Source organism: Sus scrofa, chromosome 1 (genome assembly GCF_054392235.1).
Source record: "Sus scrofa isolate SSC_HxYL_T2T_F1_AM1 chromosome 1, Sscrofa_HxYL_maternal_Yorkshire_Landrace_v2.0, whole genome shotgun sequence".
In the NCBI taxonomy this organism is placed as follows: domain Eukaryota; kingdom Metazoa; phylum Chordata; class Mammalia; order Artiodactyla; family Suidae; genus Sus; species Sus scrofa.
In genome coordinates, this window is record NC_139383.1 from 199,525,080 (window position 1) to 199,540,071 (window position 14,992).

The following is a 14,992-nucleotide window of genomic DNA, read 5'->3' on the forward strand; positions in this document are numbered from 1 at the left end:
TAAGGTTTGCCGATCCCCATTCTAGTTCACAATTTTTATATTATAATATAATGATATCATAAAGAGAAATTTCACCTTAAAAGCCCTATGGTGAGTAATTACAATTTCCCTGCTGTCTCTTTTTACTCATTACTTGCCAAGAAATTATTCCAGTAAAGCACCTTGAAGGTCAAGGCCTCATCACTCACTTTTCTTATGTTCTTTCTTCCTCAGTTATGGAGCAGCCCTGCCTGCTGTGCACAAAGTGCTCTGGGAGACCGGGGAACTCACAACAACCCCGCCTGGGCTCCCCGCCCCTCTGATGTTTTACATGTAAGGGAGGTCGCAGCAGCTTATTAAAAAAAACCCAGCGAGTTCAATGAAAACACCAGGAATAATACTCAGCACTGCAAGGTCCTTGAACCTTCAGGTGCTTGTCTCACAGCCTACACGTCTTATTAGCAGAGTTTGGTATTTCTTTCAAAGAATTTTTACATTCCCTACACTAAATTTTTATTTTAAAATTAATTTTAGGAAATTAACTTGGGAATTGAAAGCGGTAAGGAGAAGCAGCAATCTGGAGTGTTGTAAAAAGTACAGGACTAGAAGTTGTATGATCTGGGTTTGATCCCAGCTCTGTCAGTGACTCTCTGGGCAACCTCAGGCAAGTGTCCCAACCTCTCTGAGCCACAGTTCCAGCATCTGTAAAATGAGGGGATTAGACTGAATGAGCTCCATGGTACCATTCAGCTGCAGGTTTTCTGACTCTAGAATACAATTAGCACTTGTTATTTTATTCTCCGTCACATGGTAGTTTATAACACTATACATTTAGGGAAAACAAAACTCAAGACTGTGAAATGGGATGGCTTGAGCAATCCTACTTTTAGGGAATCCACCAGGTCCTGGACAAGGAAGAGCCTCCTCAGTTCTTTAAGCGTGCTGTTCACATAGAATTGCAGGCAGTCTGTGTACTTCTGAATCTGCTCCTGAGACAGGGTGATCTCCAGCTCCAAGTAGGCCCTGTCAACAAAGCACCCCCACAGAGAACTCCATCACAGGGAATCATCAAACAGGTAGGTTCTCTTCCTCCAATTCTGAGGATGACTACCAGGTCATCCTGAAGGGTTTATACCAGCCAGCAGCTGCAGGGCACCACCCCTACCCCCACAGCCAGTGCACTGAGGAACAGGAGAGTCATGGCACCTATTGGAGCACTGCGATTGCTTCTGTCTCCCATAGGCAACACTATAGCGGGAACTGATAACTGAGAGCAACTGGGTGGGAGCAGAGAAAAGTCAGTCCCAAATCAGCTCACTTGCTCAAGTCTCTGACCCACCAGGCGATTGTGAAATTCCTCATTTCCTCCTGGCTGCATGAAGATGAATGAATTCTTTTTTTAATAATTAAAATATCTGAAAATCCTAGCTGCCAATTATTATTTGTCCTCGAAACTCTAAGATTTCATATGTAAATTCTGAAAAGTACTTTCAGGATCATCTAGAGAGCTCTGAAAGATGCAAGTTTGACCTGGGCTGTGTTAAAATGCTCGCTGGTTCTAGCAAGAGTGGTATTTTAGCCATTGTATTTTCCATTTGTTCAAATGGTTAAACTGAACTCTTGGGTAGATGAACTAGGCTCCTGAAATATATAAAAATCAATCCACCTTCCTGTTTTGGCCATGCCCCATGCCCCAACCCAGAGGTCTATTCTCTCTCTCCTTCCCTTCCTCTGCCATACGGTCCACCTAGAGGATATTCCTAGTGATCTCCTAATTCTGAGAATGGAGAGGAAAAGAGTCAAACAGAATTGGAAGGAGTTGTAAGGAGTTTATGTTTACCTGTGTGCCTTTTTAGAAAAAAAAACAGAAAATCTCATTTGTTACTTCAAATTTTAAATTTTGTCTCCTAATGGAAGATAAAGTAGTTGAACTAATTGTAGACTCTTAGTCCTAGTGTTTACAGAAGAAATAAGTCAAGTGAGAGATAAGTCCTCAGTGTAACTTGCCAGCTTTGGGAAAAATGTGGAAGAAGCCGGCCTCTCTTAGATGGCTGAGAGCAGAGGCTGGGGCAGGGCAGGACTCTAAGGTATGGATACTGGTCACAGGCTAGAGTCACTGAAGTAGACATGTCATTCACCCTTGTAAGATGACATTCCCACCTTTGGGATGCAAGCATGCGCAGCCAAGTTATAGCCCAGAAGACCCCTAAGTCTGCATTAGAATACAGAATCCCTCCCAAGGGTGAGAATGATCAGACCATTACTGTGTTTGACACTGAGGCCAAGAACCAGAGGCTGGGAAGGAGATCTGATACACAGCCTTTGCCTTTTTGTCAGCAAGTCTCCGTAACACAGGCATTTTTTCCCTCTTTTTTAAGAGCATGGTTCTCTGAGGCCTTGATTCAACAGACTGGTTGAGACGGTCAGTCAAGAAGAATTCAGAGGCATCACCCGTGAATTTCTGAGGCTGGCTCAGAAGCTATTATGCAGCAGCATCCACAAGTCTCATCCAGGATGAAGAAATACCTCTCAGTTACAGGAGGTAAGGACACCACTCAGTGCAGGAGTGGGACCTATACTCTGGGGTCAGCAACAGGCGAGGGGATGACTCTGAGAGTCAGTGCTAAAATACGTGGGCCTTATAAGCTAGAATCAGGAGTAAAGTGGGGTAGAGTCAGGTAGCATGCAGCTGTCAGTGCTAATATCTCCCTGTGCAATATTTCATATATCCTCTTAATATATTGCCTTTAAAAAAAAAATCCTCTGAGTTCTGCTGTGGCACAGTGGGTTAAGGATCTGGTGTTGCCACAGCTATGGCATAGGTTGATCCCTGGCCTGGGAACTTCCATATGCCACAGGTGCAACCAAAACATCAACAAAAACAACAACAACAACAACAACACACGCACACATGTACACAAGCAACAAAAAGTCCTCTTCTTCAGTGTTCATTTAGTCAGATTTTCCCTACATAAAAATACAAGAGGATGCACTATTCATGAAGCTTGCATTCCTCAGAAGGTTGGCCCTTTGATATTAAACTTCCACAAAAAGCATAGAAATAAAAATCCAAACACCCTGGACCTGACTCTGTGCTGTTTACTGCCATGTGACTTTGAGCAAGTTGCTTTATAATAGAACCTGAGGTTTTTTTCCATCTGTGAATAGAGATTATAATATTTTGCCTTCTTCACAGAGTTGGGAGTAGCAATTGTTGAAAGAGTCTTTATTTTTTAATTTTAATTTTATCTTTTTTTAGGTGTGCTTGTGGCATGTAGAAGTTCCTGGGCCAAGGATCAAACCTGTGCCACAGCAGCAACTGAGCCACAGCCATGACAACACCAGATCCTTAACCTGCTGAGCCACCAGGAAACTCTTGAAACACTCTTTAAATTATAAAACACTGTATACATATAATGAAGTAGGATTACTATTATTAACAAGTATAAAATTAATATTAAATATAAATGTAATGTTTTTCACATTTCATAAATTCACAAAAAGAATTTATGTTATATAAATTATATTTACATTAAAGATAAATATTTAATATTCAATTAGTAGTAATTAAAATTTATAAAGCTCAATAAAGCAGTAAGTGTCAGAATAGGCATATTCTATAAACTCATAGAATAACTGAGTTTGTTTTAGAAATTTACCAGAAATATTAGGTATTAAAAGAGAGAATGTTAGAGACTCTATGAGACCTGTCAGGTGTCAGAGAAGCATGACCCAAAGTGCACAGGAGCTGAACTTGAGGCCGAGGAAAGAGCGTGTGAGAGGCGGGGCAAGGGCTCGTCAAGGGGGGACACTCACTTGAAAGGGTGGCCCTCGTCGGTTTTCTGCACAGCTTGTAAAACAGACTTGTAGATGCGGAAGCTGATGGTGGCCGAGAGCGCAGCAAGGGCCAGGTAGGCCACGACGCTCACAACGCTGAACTGGGTCAGGGAGAAGAGCAGCAGCAAGAAGCTCCCAAACACTATCCCTGTCTGCTTGATGTCCCTCCAGTACAGCAGGTCAATAGCTGTAGGGAGAGACACACACACCACTTAACACTGGCACTGCCGCTGGGGGAGCTGCTATGGCTCATTCCACAAAGCCGTGATTGCTACAGGTTCTCACCAGCTTTTGGCTCTTAAACAGGTGAGTAGACACAGTGCTATTCCAGGGCACCTACTGTCATTCCATTTTGCTTTTCCAGCCCCAAGAATAGTTTATAAATTCACAGATAAGAAAAGGCTGTTGAATCTCTAGTGACAATATCTCTGTGAGTGAATCTCAGTGGGCTACGTCACCTGTATAGTGGCCTGAATTATGTGACTTTCTAACAAGATTGAAATGTGGAGGACACTGTGAAGCATCTTGATGCCCTGCGTACAATTCAGTGTCTCAGTGGTGCCTACGGGTAAGCATGTCAGTCACACACATGTCCCTCCTGCTGAGAAGGGGCAACAACAATGAAAACAGAGGTTCTGGACAAGTGGAGTCTTCAGAAACAATGCAGCAGGTCCAGGAGACTCCAGCCAATGCCAAAGGCTTCTGAATAAGAGATATGTATGACTTGCCTCCAAAATGAGCAGAACAGAAGTGTCAGTAGCTATCTCAAGAATCCCTGGAGCTGACATGTGGATTAAACCATTTTGGACCATATGATTTGTTCACTTACATTCTGTGATTTAAAAATCTGGAATACAAGCTTTAAGATCTATATCACATCTATCATTCAGTCATTTCCCTCTTTTTAATTAGAAACAAAAAATTAAATTTAAAAGAATAAAGCCATGGTGCTTCAAATATGATACAAAACAGAAATATTTTGAGTATTCCAGGCACTAGATTATGAAAAAAGCATAGAGGACTTACTGAAGAATGAATGCAAATTTATTCTCTAATTAGGCAAGTAACATTTTTTTAAATTTAGAAATACATTTGAGATATAACAAGGTGTACAACACATTGATTGGATATATTTGCATATTGCAATATTATTACCACCACTGCATTAGCTAATACCTCCATAACCTCACATAATTATCATTTATTTTTTGTGGTAAGAATATTTAAGACCCAGCCTCTTAGAAACTTTGAAGTCTATAATACAGTACCATTGACCATATTTACTTTGCTGTTCATGGGATCTCCAAGACTTATTTACCTACTTGTGGCAAGTTTGTACCCTTTCATCAACATCTCCCTAATTTGCCACCCCCACCCCCAGCCCTAGTAACCACCATTCTACTCTGTTTCTATGAGTTTAGCTTTTTTAAATCTCACATATAAGTGAGATCATATAGTATTTGTCTTTCTCTGATTTATCTCATTCATCACAAGGCCCTCGAGATCTATCCACATAGTCACGACAAATGGTTTTTATGTAATATATGTCAATAAATGTTCAGAAAGCGAAAAGTAAGATGCAACATTCCTATCTCATAACCAAATAAAAGTGGCAGTTGCTTACAGTACCAGCTTCATGTGTAGCATACCTGGAGGCACCTGTTTTAAGGCGCCAGTCATTTGCTCAAAGGAAAATGGAGATGACTGCTTTGAAGAAAGCAGGGAATTGCTCTCATCATACTCAGGTTCATGACTAGATAAGAGAACAGAACTGAAAAGGACACACAGCCTAGTGACAATCCCAACACTATCGAGGGGATACAAGGAATGTTGCAAAGTATTAACCCTTGGCAGCAGACTTACCTCAGGCTGGCTGGAGAGTAAATCGGGGCCTTCATGTGGGAGGGGAGATCTTTTATAACATGCTGAGGATACCCCAGCAATCTGAAGCTGGAGAGAGAATTCACTTTTGAACTGATCTCTCATTCACTCCCACCTACTCCCTACTCACCACTACCTAATACACCAATGATATTAACTCACTAAGATTATAGTAGTCAGCAATTTTGTTGGGGAAAAATTTGTTTACTTTCTCCTATGATACTTCCACAATGTAGGAAGGAGCGAAGAGGTGAAACAAAGTTTTTCTTTTTTTTTCTTTTATGTAGTGCCAGTTTGCAGGTTGGTTTCTAGGACCAAAAGAAAAGCACTGCTGCTCTAAAGTCTCTCTCTTTTCCCAGGCCCAAATCACCAGTCACACTGATATTCCACTATTGGAAATTCATTTGTTGGATTAATCTTCAAAGTATTGGTTGTCTTTTTCTTTTCTTGGTCATATTTATTTATTTATTTATTTTTAAATTTTTTAAAATTTTTTTGTCTTTTTGCCTTTTCTAGGGCCGCTTCCTGCAGCATATGGAGGTTCCCAGGCTAGGGGTCTAATCAGAGCTGTAGCCACCAGCCTACGCCACAGCCACAACAATGTGGGATCCGAGCCGAATCTGAGACCTACACCACAGCTCATGGCAACACTGGATCCTTAACCCATTGAGCAAGGCCAGGGATCGAACCCGCAACCTCGTGGTTCCTAGTTGGATTCGTTAACCACTGCGCCACGATGGGAACTCCTTGTTCATCTCTTTTTAATGCAAAGACCCAGAAGGGGATAAAACATTAAACACTGGATTGTCAATTAACACAATTTTTGAATGACTTCACTAAATGATTTTCATCTTAGAACAGTCTATTGAGAATAGAGCATCAAAGTAATAATCTTTTTCAGGCAGAGAAGAGGGATCTTTTGGAAGACATGACACAAGAAATCCCTGGGCACCTGAAGGAAGTCTAGTTTCCCTTAGGTTTAAGTGGATCTGGAGACAACAAATAGGGGTAAGCCTAGGCCTAAGTCTAGATCAGCAGGGCTAAAGGCCCCTGGGGCCTAGGAGTTTCCTAGGATATATTCTGCTAAGCATAATGGATGGGGGAAGGAGAATAAAAAGGAGACTAAAATATCACTATTATCTGCAGTGTTTAGCTCTTTCACATTTGTTCATTTATTCAGTATTTATTGAGCGAGTACTAAGTGTCATGCTTTGTGCTACATGCCAGGGATGTCAAAATAAATATATTTTTTTTAAAAAGAAAACGTACATGTAAATAAATAAATTGTAATCTTCTGTTTTATGATGCCCCAAGATTCATATGAAAGACACATTTAGAACAAACATATTATAAGACAGCATGATCTATGCTAGGGACAGTAGGCTCACCCACCCCTGAGATGATGTAAAGGGCACAGGAGACCCTGAAAGCAGTTTTCAGACAAAGAAGAGACAGAATTTGCTATTTTCAAGTGAACCCCCACTTAACAAATTGCATAACACCTGTTAAAAATAGTGTGACCTCTAGAAAAGCCTTCTGCATCTCTAGAGCTCTGTTCAAACAGCCTGAGAATGGCAGGCACCAGGTAGGGGCTTTTCTTGAAGAAGCTGTGGGCAGAGAACATTAACTGTTAACTAAGTAACATTAGTATGATATAATGCACAATAGATCTTTCAGTCAACTTGCTAAAATCACTGGAGGTTTCTAATTAGGAGGTTAACAAAACTTTTTTTTTTTTTTTCCCCAGGGCTGCACCCACAACATATGAAGGTTCCCAGGTGTTAGGGGGTCAAATTGGAGCTACAGCTGCCAGCCTAAGCCACAGGGACAGCAATGTGGGATATGAGCTATGTCTGTGACCACAGGTCACGGCAACGCTGGATCCTTAACCCACTGAGCAAGGGTAGGGATCGAACCTGCATCCTCATGGATATTAGTCAGGTTCGTTAACCACTGAGCCACTACGGGAACTCCAAAAGTTTTGTCTTAAACCGTCAGTGGTGTGTTGGTTCTGGGTACTTTGTGGCATGACTGTCTCTACACAGATTCCGAAATGTTCAAAGCGTTTTCAGATACTACTTCATTTAAACCTCACAATAAACTCCAATAGACAGGTATGTAACAGGTGAGGAAGCCAGAAGAGACTAGTATACTGACAAGTTAATAGGAGAAGCAAGGTCAAACCCTAAGGTGGATGCTCTTTTCCAAAACAAAACAGTTGTGTCTTTCACATCATGTGGTTGGATGTTAGATGTCCCCCAAAGTATGCCAAATTAATTTTGGGCAACTCGATTATATTTAAATCTGCTTTCTGGGCTAGACATTTATAGTGAAAATAATTTTTTTCTTTCAGGGAAATCACAGTAAACAGTTATTGGTTATCTGTTTATTTAGTAAGAATAGGAATGGAGAGAACATAAAATTTTGTTCCTGTTTTTAAGGAACTTAAGATTTAGCTGGGAAGATTGAATAATCATTTTTAGAAATACTGCATCAATGCCAATATATCTTGTATTATCAGAGATGGCAAAAGTTGAGTTCAAGGAAGGGACAGTACTGGAATTGATAAAAAAAAAAAAAGGATGTGGGATGGTTTGTTAATGTGGTGAACAATTTGTTAAGGAGATGGGCGGATAAAAGGAAATATTATGAAGGATTAATTGACAAGAATGGTGAGTAATTAGCTGTGGGAGAAAGGAGGAAGAACTAATTAAGGGTGAAAACAACATTTCAAAGCTGGGTGACGTGACAGAGTGATTAGTATCACTGACAAAAATAGGAAATCTGAGGGAGCACTGTTTTAGGAAAAAACTGACACTGGTTTTCATACCTCTAGGTTCTGCTGAGATGACATTGAAGCAGAGCATTTTGACACAGCTGGGGCAGAGAGGGGATAGGGATCACAAGTGAGATAAGACTAATAATTACCCACAATACTAACTAATTTTTTAGAGGCCTGGGAATAAAATGGTTTCTTTTTATAGGCTCTGTCATAGTAGCCTTGAGTTAAAGTGGACTTTATTATCATGTACCCAATGATATTCACATGGATATATATAGTATGCAACTGGAAATGCAGAACTGACATTTGGTTAAGAGAACTGACTATTTCTATTTGTGTGCATTCTGAGTGGAAATAATGATTGAAGACATGAAAGTAAAGGGAACCTCCAAGAGAGGAGTGACTAAGGGTTGCAAGAGAGGATGAACCATAGTTTAGGATTCAAAGGATTGAGTGAAGCTCTAAAAGGAGCCCTGTCTGGGTATTAGAAAGGGTCCCCAAACAGTGTTGGTTATGGCAGTCAAGAAGAAGGAAACTTTCAGAAAGGGTAGGCTACAGTGTGAAATGAGAAAGGACCACTGGTTTTGAAGACTGAGAAGTCACTCCTAAGTGGGCAGAGAGAGGTATGAAGTGTTAGTGGGGATGAAAGACATATTGTAAAGGGTTGGGGTGGTAGTGGCAAGTTCAAAGTAATAAAGAAGATGTTAAAAAGAATGGTAGTTGGGGGAATAGCGACAATAAAAACTTAAGTTGAGCAAACCTGGGAGTATTAGTGAGGAGTGAAGATCCTGGAAAGAGGAGATATTTGAGCAAAGTCTGAGAGAAGGCGGTGAAAGAATGGGATTATTCGCAGCTCTTTCTTTTCAAAGAAGGAAGAATGAAAGGCTGGGTAAAGATGGATGAACATTTGTCAAAGTATCAGCATGGCTAGAAATATGTGCTAAGGTGGGAAGGGAACAACATGTAGTGGCTTGAAGTAGATGTACCCAAGTCTTCCCTGGAAAGAGAGTCATGAGTTCCTCCTGAAACTGAGGAGGATGGGAGTAGGGCTTGAAGAAGTTAGGAGAGATCCAGACCTGCATTCCACAATGGCTGATAAGCACTTGAAACGTGGCTAGTCTCAATTAAAGTATACTGCAAATATATACTACATGTCAGATTTAAAACTTAGTACAAAAAAGGATGTAAAAAGTATCTAAATGCTTTTTATATTGATTTTGTTGTTGTGGTTTAAAGGCTAATACTCTAGATATGCTGGATTAAATACAATATATTAGCAACATTAATTTTACCTGTTTCTTTTTACTTTCTAATGTGGCTAATAGAAAAAATTTAATTACATATGTGGCTTGTATTATATTTCTACTGCACAGCACTGATCTAGAAAAATACAGTAAGGACTCGAAAAGAAATCAATGAAAGTAAAGAGGGTTTGGTTAATGTCGAGGATCTCTATGGATGCAATCAACAGGGTTAGAGAGGTTGGGTGTTCTGATCTGTGGATGGCGGGGCTGACTCAGATTTGTGAACTGACACAAGGAGCATGGGTAGAGGAGTCAACAATTCAAGAGGACAGAACTGAAATGAACAGTCTTGGGCTCAGGATGGGAATGAAAGGCAGTTAAGACCCTTGGGAACTGATGGGCTGGAAGAACAGCAATGGCTGTGTGTGCCCAGAGTGCCAGTGAACAGCCTGAAGCTCTGACGATAGGAAGGGGAGGAAGTGATGAAGTGTGATCACAGAAGAGAATTTCTGTGTTGCCAAGCTGCTGTGCAAATGCCTATTTTTTCACATTTTAATTTTGCTTAAAGTGATGTAAACTTGTGTAGGAAGCTTTATAGTACCTTATCCATTAAAAAAAAATGAGTATTTGAATAAACTCCAAGTAAGAAAAAAAAAATCTCTATAACTGCAACAAATTATCACACATAGCCTCTAGATACAGCAAAATATCAATAGCTTGTCTCTTTATTTCCATATCCTCCCTCTGCAGGAAGGCCAGGTGAGAATTTAAACATTTGAGTACTCATTCACTAAGCATATTCACCAGGACAGGTAAATCACTGTACTGCTTTGCCAATTATAAAAATTAAATTACTTTGCTAAAAACCAAGGAGCAATGCAATGAAATGAGAGATTAGTAAATTCTATTAATCTAATAAACAGAATGGGCTTGGTGAGCTCATCTTAGTCCCCAAACCACAGGTGGAAGCACATGCTACAGCCTGCCTAGGGCTAACCTAGAATTAATTTAGCCAAGGGTGGACTGGCAGATAGAGCAGATTTGAAGAATCCTATCCTAAATGCTGAAATCAGTGCTACTCTCATTTCTATAATCCAACCAAGAACAGAACAATAAAATAGGAGAAGTGATCTAAGGTTTGAATTAATAGCTATATGGAAATAAAATTCTATATCAAATTTCTACAAAGAAAGCCTTATCTGCAGTTTTTTGGATGGGATGTTATTTTAAATGTATTGAGTTAAATGATCCAATAGTGACTCTAGTATTTACAAAGTTTATTAAAAATGTATGAACTGAAAAGACAGTGGTGTAGCTATTCATATTTTATTTATAAGGCAAAAAAGGGATAATAGAAAATGGCAATAAATTGTGCACAATTATCTGCATTATTGCACCATATTCTTAAATGTATTTATTTATATTTCATCGTGGTCCAGAAAATATTTCAAAAAGCATTGCACCACTTGTTATGTGACAAGTTAATGCTCTTTTTTAAAAGGCCAGGTAGAAAATATGTGAAATTCCTGTTCACAAATTATATCAGCATTTCAACAAAAGAACTGTTGAAAAATGATACGCATTGATTTTATTTTTTAGCAAGGTTCCAATAATTGACTACAATTGCCTACCTTGTGAAAAGGATTAGAAAGCTAGAAAGACTTCAGTTCTTTACTTGTCTAGGGCAGTAATAGAAAAGCCCATTTTTTGTGAGGCAACCAAAATTATCACCACAAAAAGTTAAGAAACAGCAGTAACTTTTTCTACTTTATTTCCTCATTTTTCCATCAAACCAGAGAAACATAATGGAAACAGACGTGATAGAACACTTTAAGCATACTCAGAGACCTTCAAAGATAACATCTTCTGGTCTAATTCATGAGTTTCATTTGCCACGTTAACGAATACAGACATGACAATGATTCCATTTTCCAGGTCCTTCCTTTACATCTCTTAAATGTAGCCAATACGACTGTTAAGAGAAAAATGCCAACACTGTTTCTAGATGTTTAAAGAATTCCATGACTGTTAAGCCTGGTGTTCCATGTAACGACCACAGCATTTGCCCCACAGAGATGATCTACTCTAAATGAGCTTTGGCAGAACAATGGGAAGTGACAGATTTTATTGCCAAAACTACAGCCAGCAGCAATCTTTGGGACTTTTTTTCCATGGGAGACAAAAGCAAACATGTTCTTCTAATGACTACTCTTCAGCTTAGACTGATGGCATAAACTACTTTTACGCTCATGAAGGGTTTACATTGGCCTGGGTTTAACAGCTAATTGTGATTCCTGTTTGCTAGTTCTAGCTACTGGGACTACGTTCCATGCCGTGGAAGTAAATACAATGATGCTTGGGCCTTTGCACCTTGGTAGAGTGGGCCTGACCAGGAAATGAACCAGCAAGGCCCAGTATTTAAGACAGTGCATCAGCTGCACCTGCTAAACCTCCAGCAAATGAGCTCATTTGGGATTAAAGGAAGAGATGGCCACATGGAGAGAAAGACAGGCTTTGGGCACATGGTAGTTGCAGGAGGCACACAGAAAGATTTTCAAGGTATTGACTAATAAATGTCTTTGTGTAGTTTTTCTTTCTTTAATAAGCTTTCTGACTGGATCAAAACAGACAGCTGTTCCCTGGTTGGTTTGTCAGTCATAATTAGCCAGAAAATCTTAAGTCTGGGCCATTCCTTCCTAGAATCCATCAATGTATTTGAATAGAGGAGAACCTTGGAGGTAGACTGTTGTTGGGACTTTTATTTTTTAAGAATTTATTTTAAGATTTTTGACAGAGACCAAAATGGCTAAAATATTTCTTGAACTAAGACATAGGACACAGAAAAAGAATGCTCTCTCACTGTACCTTTGCTCTGTGATAAAATATTATGTCCTTCCTGACCCCCTATTACCGCTAGATTTGATCTGTGGTTTGGTGAAATGTTTCTGAAGGCAGGAGATAAAATATGACCACATTTGAAGCATGCCCATTGTGAAATGGGTAGAACTACAATAAATTCTAAACATTAAAACGTATTACATTGCTACTTTTCTTTTGTTCAAAATTAATACCAGTTTGGGCAAAGAACTTGTAAGTAATGCTTGAATTATTCCCCCCACTCCCCGCCTTTTGGCAATACAGGAAATAAGGAAGAATTTAAAGATGTTAATCTTTTGAAACAATAATATAATTGTCCCAGTTTAACTTTGTAGCTCGAACATTTTGGGGGGAAATAGAACTCTACACTTCTAAGTTCTAAAACTCTTAACAATTTTATTTTCTCATTTGAGATATATGCTATAAATTTAGAATATAATTATCAAGGTTTTAATGTAGCTATTATTATTATCTGTCATGTAGGCAGAAGATGGTTTTTAAGGAATTATTAATGTCAAATTCTTAGCTTTCAAATTGTGAGATTAATTATAAGGCAGTCATGTTTCTTTTAAAGGCTGTGTGTACCTTCATAAGAGCTGGAAAGGTGACAGTATGTAAATAGTACATGGTCAAACAGGCACAAAACTATATGAGGTTGAAAAGGATGGGAAATTTGGTGGCGATGTAAATGTAATTATTTCCAAAAAGAAAGGTGATACTCTGAAAGCTATCTACCCATATTAGCTTTTGTTTGCTGGATTCAGTGGATTTTAGAATTTAATTCTACTTAAAGTGAATTTAAAATAGATCAATTACTTCACAGATTCTGTTCCTGAATGTATTTACTAGTCCACATGAAAAAGAACTGGGTAAAGAATATTGCTTCAAATAATATAAATATAAAGTGAGAGGGAGGCAAGGAGAGAGAAACCTTTTAAAAATGATAAAGAAGGAAGCGACTGCTGATTATGACAGAAAATTTCATCCACAATCTCTATTGCTATATAGTAAATCATAATGCTTTAGTGATGGAGTATCAGGAATAGTCTTTTTTGAGGAAAGAAATGTTAATTCATGGAAATGTGAGAAAAATCGTAGACCTGAAGATGGGGATTTAGACTGACATTTTTAGAATTATAAATTTTTTTTATTATAGTTGATTTATAGATCAGCATTTTTTGTCAGTCTGTCTCACCCATGGTGAATCTTCCTTTAAAAAAACACTCTGCAGAGAGCCCATCTGTATCATCTAAAACAAAAACATATAATTAAAAGATAATTCTAGCCTACTGATGTGCGTCATAGTCTTTTTCTTAATTTTAGTAAGGAATAGCTCATAATGTAAAGAAATAAGTATTTGAAGTTCAGCAACTCTTTCATGTCAGTTTCTTCTATTAAATTATTTTAAATACTTTTTGATATATGTTCAATCTTGTTTTATAAAAGCTACCTAGCCATCTAGATTCCCTACCTAGCCATCTAGATGCATTTTATATGGTATACAGATACTGTAAGAATTTCAGCAAATATTAACATTAATTAATCCTAGGTGGTAGGACTTTGGGTGATCTGTGGCTTTCATTCACTTGAACCTCTTTTTGCAGAAATGGAAGTTTCACAAGTGCATGTATTATCTTCAGAAAAACAATAAAGCCATTATTATTTCCCCAAATTTTCAAATATTCTCTTATAAAGTTTCTCTTGAAAGTGATAATACACTGTGAAAAAGCTGATTTTATTTTTCAATTGAGTAATAACTACCCACATTTGATATATTATCTGTATAATGAGAGTTTTCTTTCATTAAGAAAAAAATCCCCAGATCCTTAGAGTAAGCCTGTTTTCCCAATAGATCTCATTAGAATCTGCAGAGAGGGAGTTTGTAAATGAAATTATTTATGCTGTAATGTTTGCACAAGTCTTCTAATAATACTGAACCAAATAAAAAGCTGTTTTTGGTAAAAGGAGGGATTGGTCTGTCCTTATGCCTGTGTATAAAATTGTCTTCACTACATGCCATTTTCAAAACACAAGCATTTCTTTCAATTCCTGTGGCTAAAGCAGATATTCCTTCTCTGTATTTGGGGGAAGCTTGGCCATTTTGAACTAGCATCTTTCAGAACAGACTACCCTCGAGAGTGTTTCCACAATCTCAGGAAGACATGAGATTAAGACACATAACAAAAGTGTAGGACAATGACCAACACATGGATAATACTGATGGGGAAGTTTTAATGAATTGACAGTGATGGAGATGATGATGACAAAGGCAGAAATGGGTCAAGATCACTGTCTCAACTGCTCAGTTTTGCTTTGTCTTTAAAGAGATGACCTGTGTGAAAATATCTTTGAAGAAGTAGAGGAAAGTTCATTTTCTGTAACTTGGCATTAA

The 14,992-nt window shown here is 38.5% G+C and overlaps 1 protein-coding gene and 1 long non-coding RNA gene across 4 annotated transcripts in view; one reads left to right on the forward strand and one right to left on the reverse strand.

Annotated features, from left to right (window-relative positions):
• RTN1 (reticulon 1) overlaps window positions 1-14,992 on the reverse strand; it is a 224,843-nt gene that overhangs the window by 6,972 nt on the left and 202,879 nt on the right. For all 3 annotated transcript variants that reach the window (XR_014838842.1, NM_001244640.2, NM_001244641.2), the window contains 2 exon segments: window positions 3,796-4,003; window positions 864-1,002 (listed from right to left, as the gene is read on the reverse strand). Coding sequence is in view for 2 of the 3 variants with exons in the window: in NM_001244640.2 (NP_001231569.2) it covers window positions 864-1,002; window positions 3,796-4,003 (347 nt within the window). In the remaining variant the exon portion in view is untranslated.
• LOC146406952 (uncharacterized) lies at window positions 214-13,889 on the forward strand. The gene is made up of 2 exons (XR_014820283.1): window positions 214-1,055; window positions 2,358-13,889. It is a non-coding gene; the product is annotated as an uncharacterized LOC146406952 (long non-coding RNA).